The 15,269-nt window shown below is 50.6% G+C and overlaps 1 protein-coding gene across 1 annotated transcript; it reads right to left on the bottom strand.

Moving 5' to 3' along the window:
• Positions 1 to 689: 689 nt before the first annotated feature.
• LOC123851727 (fer-1-like protein 4) lies at positions 690 to 14,258 on the bottom strand. Its single transcript, XM_064573547.1, is given in 19 exon segments — positions 690 to 794; positions 871 to 986; positions 989 to 1,109; positions 1,111 to 1,151; positions 1,564 to 1,733; positions 2,851 to 2,936; positions 3,482 to 3,660; positions 4,218 to 4,372; positions 4,777 to 4,947; positions 5,145 to 5,272; positions 9,423 to 9,523; positions 9,526 to 9,538; positions 9,634 to 9,771; positions 9,848 to 9,954; positions 10,046 to 10,088; positions 10,930 to 11,061; positions 11,150 to 11,208; positions 11,317 to 11,583; positions 14,246 to 14,258. Coding segments are annotated over 19 exon segments (2,145 nt in total).
• Positions 14,259 to 15,269: the final 1,011 nt, after the last annotated feature.

The following is a 15,269-nucleotide window of genomic DNA, read 5'->3' on the forward strand; positions in this document are numbered from 1 at the left end:
CTCTCAGCGTGGAAGAATAAACAAGCTAATGACGTACGCAGAGTGCTTAGCTGTCACGGAATGGGTGGCAGAAGCCATAGCAGGTTAAGTGAAAGGGACCCAGTCATTGTCAGGAGCAGGCGCAACAGGTAGGCTGCTCAGAGGGCATGACAGCTCAGTGGCCAGGACTCCTCTTCCTTGAACTTCTTGCCAGGTCCCGTTCTTCCTCGGGGCAGCTCTCCACCCCTGGGTGACTCCCCAGCACCTGTCACCCAGGAACATTTCGGTTTTCCGCCCCTTGTATTACCACGTACAGCTATGTCCAGGCGTCAGAGGGGAGGCACAGTCAAGTTTATTCAAGGAAAGCAGTGAACTCAAACAGCTCGTGTGGGTGAGACGGACTCCCCAGGAAAGGGATTTGAGGGGCTGGGGTTCCGGGAAGAGGGTCCATGGTCGGTTAGGGTCAGGGCCGGTGGAGGGGGCGGGAGGTGACCTGGCTGATCTGGCCGGGCATGGTGTAGCCGACCAGGAGGAGGAAGACGGTGAGCAGGGCCAGCAGCAGCAGCGGCGCCCCCTGAGGAAGAGGAAGGTCTTCAGCGGGTTCACAGACCAGCTGAAGGAGGTCTTCGGGCGGCTGCGAGGGAGGCGTTGGAACGCCGAGGAAGCCCCTGGGCCGCCGCAGCTCGATCCCCGCCTCCCGTGCTGCCCCCTCACTTGGGCTTGTCCAAGGGCTCAGGTTCCTGCCGCCCCTTCCCCACCGGCCACTTCTCCGCCTCCTCCGCGGTCAGCAGCTCAAACTCTGCCTCCACCTTCCCCTAGAGAAGGGGGAACAGAGGCGGCGCTCGGAGGGGGGCTCAGGCCCGGCCCCACCCCCGCCCCCGCCGCACCCACCATGAGGATGTGGACGTCGCCTCCAGGGTCTGTGAACGCCAAGTCCTTGGGCCGGTCCTTCCTCCTCTTCCTCCGCCTCTTCTTGCCCGCTGGAGCCTCGCGCTGCTCCTGGGCTCAGCCTCTGGCTCCCGCAGCTTCACCACAGGCCACCAGCTCCGCAAGCGGCGTGAGCGAAAGAGGTTGCACCTGGGCCCAGCCCCGTCGTGGGCCAGTCGCACGGAGCAGAGTTCGGGGGCCCCAGGCCCCCTGCGCCATGTCTGGCAGCTGCAGCTCCAGGGATCCTGCAAGTCCAGAGCCCCCTGGGTTAGGCGAGAGATCAAGGTCTGTCTGGGCCCCGGGGGAGGAGGCCGCACAGCAGGACTATGCCTCGGGGCATCAGAAGCACAGCCCACGGGTCAGCAGCTTATCAGAGCCTGGCGAAACGGCCAAGGATGGGGCCAGAATGCCAAAGCAGGGACCACGGTGTCAGAGTCCAAAGTGACCTTGGATCGGGGACTTTGGGTGGGAATGGAGGTCACTGTGCTCTGGGCTAAGTTCAGTAATGAGGCCAGAAAGCCAAGATTAGCGACCTAGGGTCTGAAACCCAGGATTCAGGGCTGGGTTAGAGTAGGGAACCATGGGCCAGAGGGGCAGGGGCAACGGGGGCAGAAATTGGGGCCCCGGGGGTGAGGCAGGAGGAAGGCCAAGCCGTACCAAGAAAGTTGTTGGCGGAGACACGGTCATAGTCCCAGACCTGCAGGACCAGGCTGAAGGGTCCCACTGAGGATGTCACTTAGATGTCACTGGACAGCTCTTCAGTGAGTGGGTTCACATCATCCAAAACCACGTCCTCCGTGTTCCAGATGATGACTCTGAGCTCATAGCTGGGGGATATAGTGGAAGAGAGTTTGCAGACTCTTGAGGGGGTCCTGACAGGGGCTGCAGGAAGCAGGAAGGACCTAGGCCATGGCCATCACGTTCACTGAGCACCTCCATGTGCCCAGCTGGGTGATCAGGGTGTCTGTGGGACTGAAGGGGATCACCCCCCCCCCAGCAGATGGCACCAGGAATGGTCTGTTGACCAAAGCTGGGCTAACTAGTTTCTCCCGTAAATTTGGAATCCGGAGCCTGAAAGATTGAGTAACATCAGACACAGAGCCGGAGCTGCCACCAGCCAGGGTGACATGCAAGCTGCAGTTCTAGGGTACAGGGGAGAGAAAGCCAGTCTGCAGCGACATGTGGGAGGGGGAGAGAGGCAAAGTGGGGATGAGAGCGAGCAGTCCCTGAGGGGCAGAAGGAGGGGCTCCAACTTTCCTGTGCTACCCCAAGTAGCCCTGTCCTTGGCTGTCCTGGGTTTTCCGGGCTATCTCGTTTTCTCTTGCCCACCAGCAATTTCCCCTCATTTGTTGATAGCGCCGTGATTTCCTGTTGGTGAGCCCCGCCCCCCGACCCCCACACTGGCAGTCTGTGTGGTTCTAGTGGGGAAGACCCACCTCCCCCTGGCTCCAGAGGTGGTGACACCCCCTAGGCCATCACGCAGGACTGGCCAGTGTATCCCAGCCCCCCAAGCACAAGGATTGGTTAAGGGATCAGCATTCGAAGCAGGCTGATCCGAGGAGAGTCAGCCTCGAGACTTTTGCTCTTGCCAGTAAAGGCGTGTTTAGTTTTCTGCTCGAGGAGTCTAGCTGGTAGATGTAAGCCTGGCACTGTTAGCAGCAGCCACCTGCCCCCAGACCGCAGAAGCCGCCCTGAGAGCGACAGCAAGGAAAGCGAGCCCAGAGGGAGAAAGTGACAGATTGCGGACATCTGAAGTATGAATCCCCTACGCACAACTCCACTCTGACGAGCTCAAGTCCGAAGGGGGTTTATTGGTATTTAAGCTCTTTTGGGTACAAGTGACATAGCCCCTGACAAGGAAGGGAAATTAATGGCTCACCTAACTGAAAAGCCTGGGTCACCAGCCTGTGCCTGTCCCAGGGGAGGAAGGGTCAGAGCGCTCACCTGATTGGCTGTCGAGGCTTGATGTCAACTGGGGGTGGGGCAGGCACATCACAGGGGAAGATATCGGTCCACATGGGAAGGGATCCCTGGGAACACAGGACCAGGCTGAAGGGTCCCACTGAGGACCTCACCTCCCCTGATAGCCTTGTGGCTAGAGGCTGTGCCTTGTCCTGACGAAGGCAAGAGCTGGGGTCAAGAGGGCACAGTCGGGTAGATCCCGGGGTGGCAGGTGGGGGGTGCGGGCGGGAAATGAAGGTAGAGTCTGAAGTGGGGGTTCCAGTGCTGAGGTTAAGGATCAGGCCCTGGAGTGGAAGGTTGAGGTCAAAAGTAAGATCTGGTGTTCCCAAGGTCCAGATCCTAGGGATCTGGTGTTGAGGTCAGATTGGGAGTGCCAGGTCTGAGCCTTGGGGGCCCCGGGGTGGGGGATCCTGCAGGGACAAAGTCCGGGGTGGAGGTATGGAGTCCAGGATGGAGGTCTAAGACTGGAGTGGGAATGCTGGGGACCAGGATCAGGAGCCAGAATCGGAAGTGGTCAGTAGAGGTCTTGGGGAAAGGGTATCCCGAGGGCCCAGGGTCCAGGAGCAGGTGGGAATCCTGGGGTTCTGGGGTTGGGTGCTGAGCCCTCCCTCACCTGCAGCAGCCCTGGGCTACGGGGAGGGTAGAGGGGCCGAGTTTCCACGTGCTCGGGCACCAGCTGGATCCCAAGCTCCGGCCTCTCTTGCAGCACCAGCAGCGCCTGCGCCTCCTCGGGGACCTCCCTGGCCCCCGGGGGCCCCCCCACCTGCAACAAGAGGTGCGCAAGCTTGGCTTCTGCACACAGTTCCCAGCTCTCCTGCCTTCCTCCCCCACCGCTCAACCGAAGTGCATAGCTGAGGGAGCTGCTGTTTGGGACGAAGCCCATGGGCTGGGAGGGCAAGTCCACAAGGCACAGAAAGTGGGGAGATGCTTCTCTAACAACTTTTCCCAGTGAAAAGCCAGCAGTCGAGGGACAGTGGGATTGGAGGGGCCACGGCTTTGCGAAGACTCTTGTTTAGGGACAGACCACCAACCATTTATGAGGCATGAGCTCAAGTCTGCAGCCATGTCTTGTCATATGGGACCCCCTATGGGCCACCCTATGTTCTGGAAGCTTGATTAGCTATGCCTCTGAGGGGTCTGCTTTGACTCTGAGGATCATGCTCACCTACAAAGACCATTTTCTCCCCTTCATCCAAGAACCTCGTCCTTACTCAGCCAAACTCCCTTCCTCTGCTTGCCAAAGGAGATAGGCTGTTCTGGGGACACACTAGAGTAGGCCCCAGGGGCCCCCTGTACCTTGTTTCACCATCTTGCTCCCTCGGGGTTGTCCATCAGAGAGGGGCTGGTACCTGGGGGCAGGGTCTCAGGCGGTGTCGGAAAGACTTTGCTGCCCACCTTGACAGCCCCGGCTCGGTACTCAGGGCGGGAGAGGCCACAGCGTTGGCACAGCCCCGCCAGGATCTGCGGAGGCCGGAATGCATCCCACCAGGCATTGTACCCATCCCTGTGGGCAGAAAGAGAAAAATGCCTCAGTTGGGGTCAGCATATGGACACAGTGGGCACAGGGGCAGGGATGGGGACCCCTGAAGACATGGGATCCAGGAAGCAGATTAGTCCTCCCTTATGGTAACCATGAAAACCGAAGATGTATGCCACATTCTCCAATGGAGGAAATACTGGTGTTACCTCCAATTTTGCAGCTGAGGAAACAGAGGCTCAGAGAGATCAAGTGACTTATTATAAGACCCCAAATCCTAAGCCCAGGTTTTGACCCACTATGCTATATAGTCTTGGTCATGGGGAGTTCCCCTTCTATGAAATCAAAGGATCTGGACACACCAATGGGAATGTAAACTTGAATATCGTTGGTCAGACTCAGAATGGCTCCTGAGGGTCTGTAGGACTCACACGTCATACTGGGAGGCCAGCCCACAGTTCGCCCTGTGGTGGCTATAGAATCGGTTTTCCAGGTCAAAGTGGGTCTCCCCAGTGAGGTCATTAGAACCCATGAGGTCATGATCAAACACAGCCACAGTCAGCTCCGGCTCGGCAGGGAGAGAGACGCTGAGCTCCAGGACCCTGGCCAGGAGGGAGAATGGCTGAGGACACCCCCATGCCCTAGGAGGTGGTCTTGTGGGGGCAGGGGCTCCAGGGGTCTCAGCAGCCTCTGCCCATTCCCTCACCATCACCACGCCAGCTGCCTGAATGGGAGCCCTGGGGCCCCCGGGTCAGAGGGTAAAGGTGCTCCCATTCCCAAGCCCAGGGCCCAGCCTCACTCTCCAAAGATGGGATTCAGCTGCTTGGGGATGTAGCGTTCCTTGGTGTCCCGCAGCTCTTGGCCAGCACTCACCACCATGTAAGGGTCTGCCTTGCCGTTGGGGTCCGCAGGAGCCAGGTTGGTGGCCTAGGGGGACAGGAGGTGGGGCTGAGAGAATTGTCATGGTTGTAACCCAAGGTTACCCTTGCTAGACCAAATCTCAGAGTTAAGTGTAAGCAGCAAGTTACCAAGGAGAGATCTCCCACCATGAGGAATTAACTGAGAGGTTCGACATGATTTTTATTTTCTTTTAAATTAATTATGAAATGTTTAAGACATACAAATAGGTATAATGAAAAATATAATGAAAGAAAATATGTGGAAAGATGTATAGGGCTTTAATATTCAAACCATAACTTTCTGTATTATTCACTTTTATTTTTTACAATGATAAAGATATTTTAACTAATATAAAAATAAATCAATGACCATGTGTGTGCCCGGCTTAATAAAGAAAACACTACCAACAAATGGAATCCCCTTACCTGATTTAATTCCCTCTTCATCCCTGAAGTAGCCAGAACCCTTTACTTGAGGTTTAGGACTCACACAAAAAAAGTGAAAATAGTTTTACTACATGTACACACATCCCTAAGCAATATATAGCACCATTTTGCATGTTTTTTAACTTTATGTATTACACTTACTTCTCTGGCTTGATAACTACATCATTTAATAAATACATAACAAATTACTGAAGTATAATTTATATACAGCAATATATTTTTAGTGTTTACACTCCTATCTGCAGTGGTATGAGCATTCCAGTTGCTCCAAATCTTTAGCAACACTTGGTATTATCAGTCTTTCTTATTTTAACCATTCTAGTGTATGCAAAGTGGTAGCTCACTGTGATCTAATTTGCATTTCTCTGATGACGAACCATGTTGAGCATCTTTGCATGTGCTTATTCACTTTGTGTATGATAACTCACTGCCCAGGGCACCTTTCATATGGGAACCAACCAATCCAGAGCCCATGCTCTGAACCATCTCCTCCATCTGGCTCTTCTACTCCAGGAAGTAAATTCCTCTGTCCTAATCACTCCAGAGCCAGGTACCAGACAAGAGACAACGAGACAGCCCCTGTACCCACGAGCCTGCTGGAATTATTCACACTAACCAATCCTAAGTCTGCTTACCCTGCCTTGCCTTGCTTTTCCTGCAGAAACCACAACAGAGGCTCTGGCCCTTGCATTCTCCTTTGGACTTCCCTGTGTGGCCCTGTACCGCCAGCCCACCCCCTCCTCTTGAGGACTGAAACAAACAACAGACTATCTTTCTTCTTCTTTTTTTTAATATTTTATTTATTTGTCAGAGACAGTGAGTGAGCACACAAGCAGGGGGAGTGGCAGGCAGAGGGAGGAGGAGAAGCAGACTCCCCGCTAAGCAGGGAACCCGATGCGGGACTCCATCCCAGGACCCTGGGATCACGACCCGAGCCCAAGGCAGACACCCAACCGACTGAGCCACCCAGGTGTCCCCAGACTATCTTTCAAAGGCAATCTGATCTGTTGGCCTTGCCATACATGGATAATAACAAAATCCTGGGTACATGATTTTAAAACAGTTCCTGCTTTTAATTTTTTCCCTCTAAAACCACGTATTTTCTTGGGAAGCTCAGCACTACATTTAAAGAGGTTTTTACATTTTCTCCAGTATTTTTAGCTTTCAGTGAGCAATGCAGGCTTTAACCCTTCAGGTGTGCCCTTCCCCTTTGAAACACAGACGCTGCTGACACTGAGCTCCACTGAGTGATGTCCTCACCCCCTTACACACACACACACACACACAACTTCAACCACGCAGCTCTTGATAGCTCTCCTAGGCTTCCTGCTGGTTTGCAGCTGTAATTCTTTCCTGATTTCACCATAAGCAGAAGCTGGATTTTTGTTGTTCCCTTTGGTTTTGGATGATTTTCAGGAAGAGAAAGGGGAAATGCCCTGTTGGTGCCAACTTCCACAAACTGGAAATCATCCAATTTGCTTACTTCACCCAAATTTAATTTTTTTAAGTTTTTATTTTAATTCCAGTTAGTTAATACACAACGTTCTGTTAGTTTCAGGTGTACAATATAGTGATTCAACACTTCCATACATCACCCGGTGCTCATCACGACAAGTGCCCTCCTTAATCCCCTTCACCTGTCTCACCCATTCCCCGCCCCCCTTGCCCCCCGTAACCATCAGTTTGTTCTCTATAGTCGAGTCTGTTTCCCTTTGCTCATTTGTTTTGTTTCTTAAATTCCACATATGAGTGAAATCATGGCATTTGTCTTTCTCTGACTGACATATTTCACTTAACATTATACTCTCTAGCTCCACCCATGAATTCATCCTAATTTGTGTTGGGAGGGGCGCCTGGGTGGCTCAGTCGGTTAGGCTACCTTTGGCTCAGGTCATGATCCCAGGGTCCTGGGATGGAGTCCCGCATCGGGCTCCCTGCTCAGCGGAGAGTCAGCTTCTCCCTCTGCCCCTCCCCCTGCTCATGCTGTGTGTGTCTCTCTCTCTCAAATAAATAAATAAAATCTTTTAAAAACTTTTTTTTGTTACAAATAATGCTAGGATGAGCAATTCTTATGTTTCCTTGTATACATATGTAAGAATTTGCCTGGGATCATATCTAGAAGTATAATTATTAGGTATTGACAATGAAAATCTTCTATTTTCCTAAATATGTCAAATTGTTCTCTCAAGCTGTTATAGCAATTTACATTCTGTGGCAGGCAGAATAGTGCTCCCCCACCACCAAGGATGTCCACCTTCGAATCCCCTGACATGTCAATGGGAACTCTGCAGATGTGGTTAAGAATCACGAGATTGGCATTCCATTCTCAACCAAAGCTTCTCTTTAAGTAGTTTATTATGGAAAACTGTCATACTAATTAAAGGAAAGGGTGGGGAGATATGTAAACTGTCTGCTAAACAAGTAAATAGAAATACTGAATGTGAAAAAAAAGAATCATGAGATTATTCTAGTTTATCCAGGTAACCCAATGTAACCACAAATGTCCTTATAAGTAGAGGGGAGACAGGAGAGTCCGAGAGAGATTTGAAATTGCTACCCTGCTGGCTCTGAAGATGGAAGAAGAGGCCATGAGCCAAGATACACAGGCAGCCCCCAGGAACTCGAAAAGGCAAGGGAATGATTCTCCCCAAGAGTCTCTAGAAGGAATGCAGCCCTGCCAACAACTTGATATAGTCCAGTAGAACCTATTTCGGATTTCTGCCCTTCGGAACTATAAGATAATACATTTCTTGGGGAAGACATTGTTTTCTATTTCCCCCAGTTGAAGCAGAAGCTGAAACAGACCATTTCCCTAAAAGGTTCCTTTCCCAGTGGGTAGACTTCCTCTGGCCCACCTTTCACGAAGAGCAGAGCCCTTCCTGGGCGCTGCTTCACGCAAGGGTCTTGGTTGTGGCTCCCATCTTCAATAGGTTATTAGGAACCAAGGCTCGGGTCCAGGTGTGGACAAACCTCTCAAGACAACCTGTACTTCAGGGACTGGGATTCCTGCTGCCTCTTCATCCTATGCCCATTGGGAATTCTTATTTTTCCATTCCATTGCCCATTCTTATAAGCTTAGCATTCCTTTAAGATTGTTTATCCAGCAGTTCTAGATGTATTACATCGGGAAGTTATTTCAGACCATCTAGTCTGTGATATTGCTAGAAGCAGAAGATCAAAACGACTCCTACCGTCGCATTGTGCACTAGGATATGCCACAGAACATTTCTTTAATTTCTGTCTTGCTCAGAATCCTTATATTTAAACCAGATAAAAGCACAGTATCTATTCTGGGGCTGGGATCGAAGGGAACAGAGCAACCCACTCATTCCTCTCAATTCCCTGAGATGCCTTTCAGGAAACTTCAGGGCCCTGCTGAGTGCTGTATGCAAACCACAGCAAGGCAAGGACCTGTATGAAGGTATTGAACGACAAGCGATTGTGAAACTTGAGATTCAGAGCTGCACTCTTCTTGGAGTTATACTCGCCATGCTATGAACTAAGGGTCTAGAACTATGAAAAAGGAGTCAGAAGACCTAAGCTCTAAATCCGGATTGTGCCATGAGCAAGCTCTGTAACCCTGGGGAGTCTCTTCACTTGTGCCTAAGATTCCCCACCTGAAAAATGAAGGAGGTAGACTCTAAGGTTCCTTCCAAATCCTTCAGTCTGTAGGTTTTCTGTATATTACCTTAGCTGGAGTCGGAGGTGGGGTGGGGTGATGGGATGCTCACCTTTACCACATGTACTCTGACCAGGAGCTTGATGGGCCGGTTCTGTGGGACTACCCGGGAGATCTGGGGCTCAGAGAATGACACTGCCTCTGATTCAGGTAAATAAGGAAGGATCCCTGGATTTGGGGGAGACAGAAAAATCCCTGGGAAGAGAGTCTTCCTCCTACATCCCCATCTGTACTCCTTGCCTCTCTTCTTTCCCCAAACATACCTTGAACTTGCCTACAGGATGTCCAGACCCTTCTTCTTCTCCATCTCCATCCTGGCCCCCTTGCCCTCGGTACAGGGGAAACACATTCAGCCAGTCTTCAAAGTGGTTAAACTCTTCCTCCAGGGTGCCATCGTAGATCTGAAAAGCAAGGGCCTCAGTGACAGGCCGATGGCCAGAATCCTAGCACAATTCTCTCTCCCAGATACCCACTCACCTTCAGGGTGGCTACTGCTTTCTTCTGGGATATGGAGCCTTTGACTTCAGCCTCACCCTGACCCTGGTCTTGGGCCTCCCCATCCACAGAAATGAGGTTGACCCCATCTGGGAATAGCAGAAATGCCACAGTTAAAAATACTGGTGTCAGAGGAAGGAGGGAGACAGAGAGCAGGAACAAGAAAGCCAAATCTCCTACCTGACTGCCCGGGATCATCCATTTCATCCTCCTCAAAGTTGGTCTGAAATCAAAGGGCAAGTCAGAGATTCTTCCCTTCCCCTCACCTCCTTAATCTACCCCTTTTCCAGAACAGGGAGTTGGGAAACTTCAGTTCAAGGTCCAGCTGTGTGAACCACTTGCATTTTCAAAGCTTCAGTTTGTCTAGTCCTGCGCTGCCCCAGAAGTAACCCCCAGCTACATGTGTCTAGTGAGCACTTGAATTGAGATGTGCCGTAAGTGTAAAATACACACCAGATTTTAAAGACTTAGTATAAAATAAGTATGTCAAATATCTCATTATTAATTTTGTATAATGGTTCCTTGTTGAAATGGTATTTTATTTTTTTTTTTTTAAAGATTTTATTTATTTATTTGAGAGAGAGAGAATGAGAGACAGAGAGCACGAGAGGGAAGAGGGTCAGAGGGAGAAGCAGACCCCCTGCCGAGCAGGGAGCCCGATGCGGGACTCGATCCCGGGACTCCAGGATCATGACCTGAGCTGAAGGCAGTCGCTTAACCAACTGAGCCACCCAGGCGCCCGAAATGGTATTTTAGATACGTTAGGTTAAACAAAATGTATTATTAAGATCAATTTTACCTCTTTCCTTTTACTTTTTAAAAAATCTGTCTACCTAAGAAGTTAAAATGACATAGGTGGCTCACATATTTCTGACAGCACAGCTGTAGATAATAGAGTTAGTAATTTTCAGCTTCCAGAACTGTTACGAAGATGAGAAGAGGTATCTAATGAAGAGCTCTGAAAAGCTGTGGAGCATCTCACGCCACATTTCACGAGATCCTTCTTCTTGCCATTTATCCTCCTCAACCTCCAGCTGCAGCCCGGGACCCACCCCTACCCCCACCTGCCCCTGGAGCTCCTGCAGCGAGGCGTAGTACTTGGACCACCAGTCAAGCTCTTCAGGATCTGGGATGTCCTCCTCCAGCTCAGGGCCTTGGTTCAGGAGGCTCCCCAAGGGGAGCTTCTTCAGAGGAGCCTAAGGGCGAGAGAACTCAGTGCCCCTAACCCAGCACCACCCTTAGCCCCGCCAGCCCCTTCTCCACCCATCTCCCATACCCCATCACCTTCAGAAGCCGTCTGGACATCCCCACTTCAGCCAAGAAGGGATCCAGGGACTTCTGTCCTGGGAGAGGGGAAATGATACCAGGAGGAGGTCACGTGAGTAGAAGTCAGACTCCCTGGAGCCATCTCAACCAGGAACCAGAGGGGCTTCTGTCTGGTGGCCCCTTACCTTGTGGCCCCTTGAGCACTAGGTCCCCTCTCTCCTCCTCTTCTCCTTCCTCCTCGGGGGGATCCTCATGACCCCGGAGTATGAATCGCAGCATGTGGGAGACAATATGGGAACCGACAAGCACGGTGCAGCCAAAGGCCCGGTGCTCAATCACCAGGATGCTGAGCGGGGGCTGCAGGTAAGGCTGCTTGGGAAAGTCCTGGGGTGGGGAGAGAGGAACTGGGTCTCTGAAGGCTTGAGAGGAGGAGAGGCAGCAGCAGGGTCTGCCTTCTCAGCTCAGCTCTGCCACAGCCTCATCGTGTCATATCTGGTAATGACGGAGACTGTTTTCCTGGCAAACAAGGGACACAATCCTGGACTCAAAAGACTGTTGTAAATATCAAATGACATAATAGATATAAAACTACTTTGGAGCCGGGCGCCTGGGGGGCTCAGTCGTTAAGCGTCTGCCTTCGGCTCAGGTCATGATCCCAGGGTCCTGGGATCGAGCCCCGCATCAGGCTCCCTGCTCCACGGGAGGCCTGCTTCTCCCTCTCCCACTCCCCCTGCTTGTGTTCCCACTCTCGCTGTGTCTCTCCCTGTCAAATAAATAAATAAAATCTTTTTTAAAAAAATTAAAAATAAAATCTTTTTTAAAATTTTACAAAAGAGGGGCACCTGGGTCGCTCAGTCATTAAGCGTCTGCCTTCAGCTCAGGTCATGATGGTCCTGGGATTGAGCCCCACATCAGGCTCCCTGCTCCGCGGGAAGCCTGCTTCTCCCTCTCCCACTCCCCCTGCTTGTGTTCCCTCTCTTGCTGTGTCTCTCTGTCAAATAAATAATAAAATCTTTAAAAAAAAAAAAACTACTTTGGAGCCTACAAAGAGCTATCAAAAACGTGGTGGTGGCGGTTGCTATTATATAAAGGACCAATGTTTAGTTTGGTAATATAGGTTTAGAGCCATAAAAATGTGTATGCCCTTTATTTTTTTTTTTAAGATTTATTATTGTTTATTTGACAGAGAGAGAGCACGAGAGGGGGGAGGGTCAGAGGGAGAAGCAGACTCCCCGCTGAGCAGGGAGCCCGATGCGGGACTCAGTGCTGGGACTCCAGGATCATGACCTGAACCAAAGGCAGTCACTTAACCAAGTGAGCCACCCAGGCATCCTGTGTATGTCCTTTATTTTTTTTTTTTTAAGATTTTATTTATTTATTTGACAGAGAGAGACACAGCAAGAGAGGGAACACAAGCAGGGGGAGTGGGAGAGGGAGAAGCAGGCTTCCCGCGGAGCAGGGAGCCCAACGCGGGGCTCAATCCCAGGACCCTGGGATCATGACCTGAGCTGAAGGCAGACGCTTAACGACTGAGCCACCCAGGCGCCCCTGTGTATCTATATCTATAAGTGGATCCTAAGTGGGAGGGACAATAATTAAAATACTGTATTGTTAGATTTATTTTATATATGTGTGACAATTATCTCACAAAGGAGGAAGGAAAGAATGGCGCTATGATGGAGAAAAGTTTTACTGGAACGAAATTAGTATTAATCTGAAGTAGATTGTGAAAAATCAGTCTGTATACTGCAATTCCTAGAGCAACTACTAAGTGAAAATCAACAAAGGAATTAAAGCAGTACACTAATAAATATCTATTTAATACAAAAGAAGGTGGTAAAGGAGGAACAAAAATATACATGAGACACATAGAAAACAAACAGCAAAATGGCAGATGTAAATCCAACCATGTCAATAATAATGCCAAATGTGACTTTGATGTGAAAACAAAGGCTAAAGAAATGTAGAAATAAATGAAGTTTCCTTTGCAGCCCATTAACAACTACTTAAGACAGGCAGAGTGACCTTCCTCCACACTCAACTAACTGCCTGGTTGCTAATCCTTTGCTAGAGGCAAAAGGCAACCTTAGACTGACATTAGCCCGACCTCCAGGATCCTGTAAATCTTCTTTAACATATAAAAATCCCTTGGGAAACATCCTTTATCTCTACCTCGCAAGATATATGTTAGCTATCATCAAGCATATAGCCCACTGATACACACCTGAAGGATCTCATGACTGAAGTTGTTGGGTTTTTTTTTAGGATTTTTTTTTTTGACAGAGAGAGACAGCGAGAGAGGGAACAAAAGCAGGGAGAGTGGGAGAGGGAGAAGCAGACTCTCCACTGAGCAGGGAGCCCGATGCGGGGCTTGATCCCAGGACCCTGGGACCATGACCTGAGCCGAAGGCAGACGCTTAACCGACTGAGCCACTCAGGCGCCCCATGACTGAGGTTGTTATTAAACAGTAATAAATGCCCTTTTCCTACAACAACTAGACCTTCAAATCCTGGAAACCTTGCTTCCAAATTCCTTCGAGATTTATGCTATCCCTAACCCCCTCCCAACTTGAAAGTCTATAATGGGGGCGCCTGGGTGGCTCAGTCCTTAAGTGTCTGCCTTCGGCTCAGGTCATGATCCCAGGGTCCTGGGATCCAGCCCCGCATCAGGCTCCCTGCTCCGCGGGAAGCCCGCTTCTCCCTCTCCCACTCCCCCTGCTTGTGTTCCCACTCTCACTATCTCTCTCTGTCAAATAGATAAAATCTTTTTAAAAAAGGAAAGTCTATAATGGGCCACTCCTCATGCCCCATTGCAGCTCTTCCTGCCCACAGGTCCTGTCCCCACGCTTTAATAAAACCACCCTTTCACACTGAAGACGTCTCAAGAATTCTTTCTTGACTGTTCACTCCAGGACCCCAACATTTCACATCAACTTTATTAAACACTGCACTCAAAAGGGAGAGATTGTTGGGGTACCTGGGTCGCTCAGTTAGGTGTCTGACTCTTGTTTTCAGCTCAGATCATCTCAGGGTTGTGAGATCCGCGAGGGGCTCTTCGTTCAGTGTGAAGTTTGTCTGAGATTCCCTCCCTCTACTCTGCCCTTTCCCCCTCACCCCTCTTGGGCATGCCTGCACACTCTTTTTCTCTCAAATAATTTTTTTTTTTTAAAGGCAGAGATTGTCAACTGGATTTTTTTTTTTAAAGATTTTATTTATTTATTTGAGAGAGAGAGAATGAGAGAGAGCACATGAGAGGGGGGAGGGTCAGAGGGAGAAGCAGACTCCCCGCTGAGCAGGGAGCCCGATGCGGGACTCGATCCCAGGACTCCAGGATCATGACCTGAGCCGAAGGCAGTCGCTTAACCAACTGAGCCACCCAGGCGCCCCTCAACTGGATTTTTTTAAAAAAGATTTTACTTATTTGAGAGAGCAAGAGAGAGAGAGCAAGAGAGAGAGTATGAGTTCAGGGGAGGGGCAGAGGGAGAGGGAGGAAACAGACTCCCTGCTGAGCAGTGAGCCAGACACTGCTCAATCCCAGGACCCTGGGATCATGATCTGACCCGAAGGCAGACGCTTAGCCGACTGAACCATCCAGGTGCCCCAGATTATTTTTTTAAATAGATGCAACTAGGGGCGCCTGGGTGGCTCAGTTGTTAAGCGTCTGCCTTCAGCTTGGGTCATGATCGCAGGGTCCTGGGATCGAGCCCTACATCGGGCTCCCTGCTCAGCGGAAGGCCTGCTTCTCCCTCTCCCACTCCCCCTGCTTGTATTCCCTCTCTCACTGTCTCTCTGTCAAATAAATAAATAAAATCTTTATTAAAAAAAAGATGCGGGCGCCTGGGTGGCTCAGATGGTTAAGCGTCTGCCTTCGGCTCAGGTCATGATCCTGGAGTCCCGGGATCGAGTCCCGCATTGGGCTCCCTGCTCGGCAGGGAGTCTGCTTCTCCCTCTGACCCTCCTCCCTCTCCTGCTCTCTGTCTCTCATTCTCTCTCTCTCTCAAATAAATAAAATCTTTAAGAAAAAAAAAAGAAAAAAAAGATGCAACTACTGGAACACCTGGATAGCTCAGCCAGTTAAGTGTCTGACTCTTGATTTCATTTCGGCTCAGGTCATGATCTCAGGGTCGTGGGATCAAGC

This window comes from Mirounga angustirostris, unplaced genomic scaffold (assembly GCF_029215605.1).
Source record: "Mirounga angustirostris isolate CCGP_5_RB_7025 unplaced genomic scaffold, mMirAng1.0.hap1 SCAF_10, whole genome shotgun sequence".
NCBI classification, from domain to species: domain Eukaryota; kingdom Metazoa; phylum Chordata; class Mammalia; order Carnivora; family Phocidae; genus Mirounga; species Mirounga angustirostris.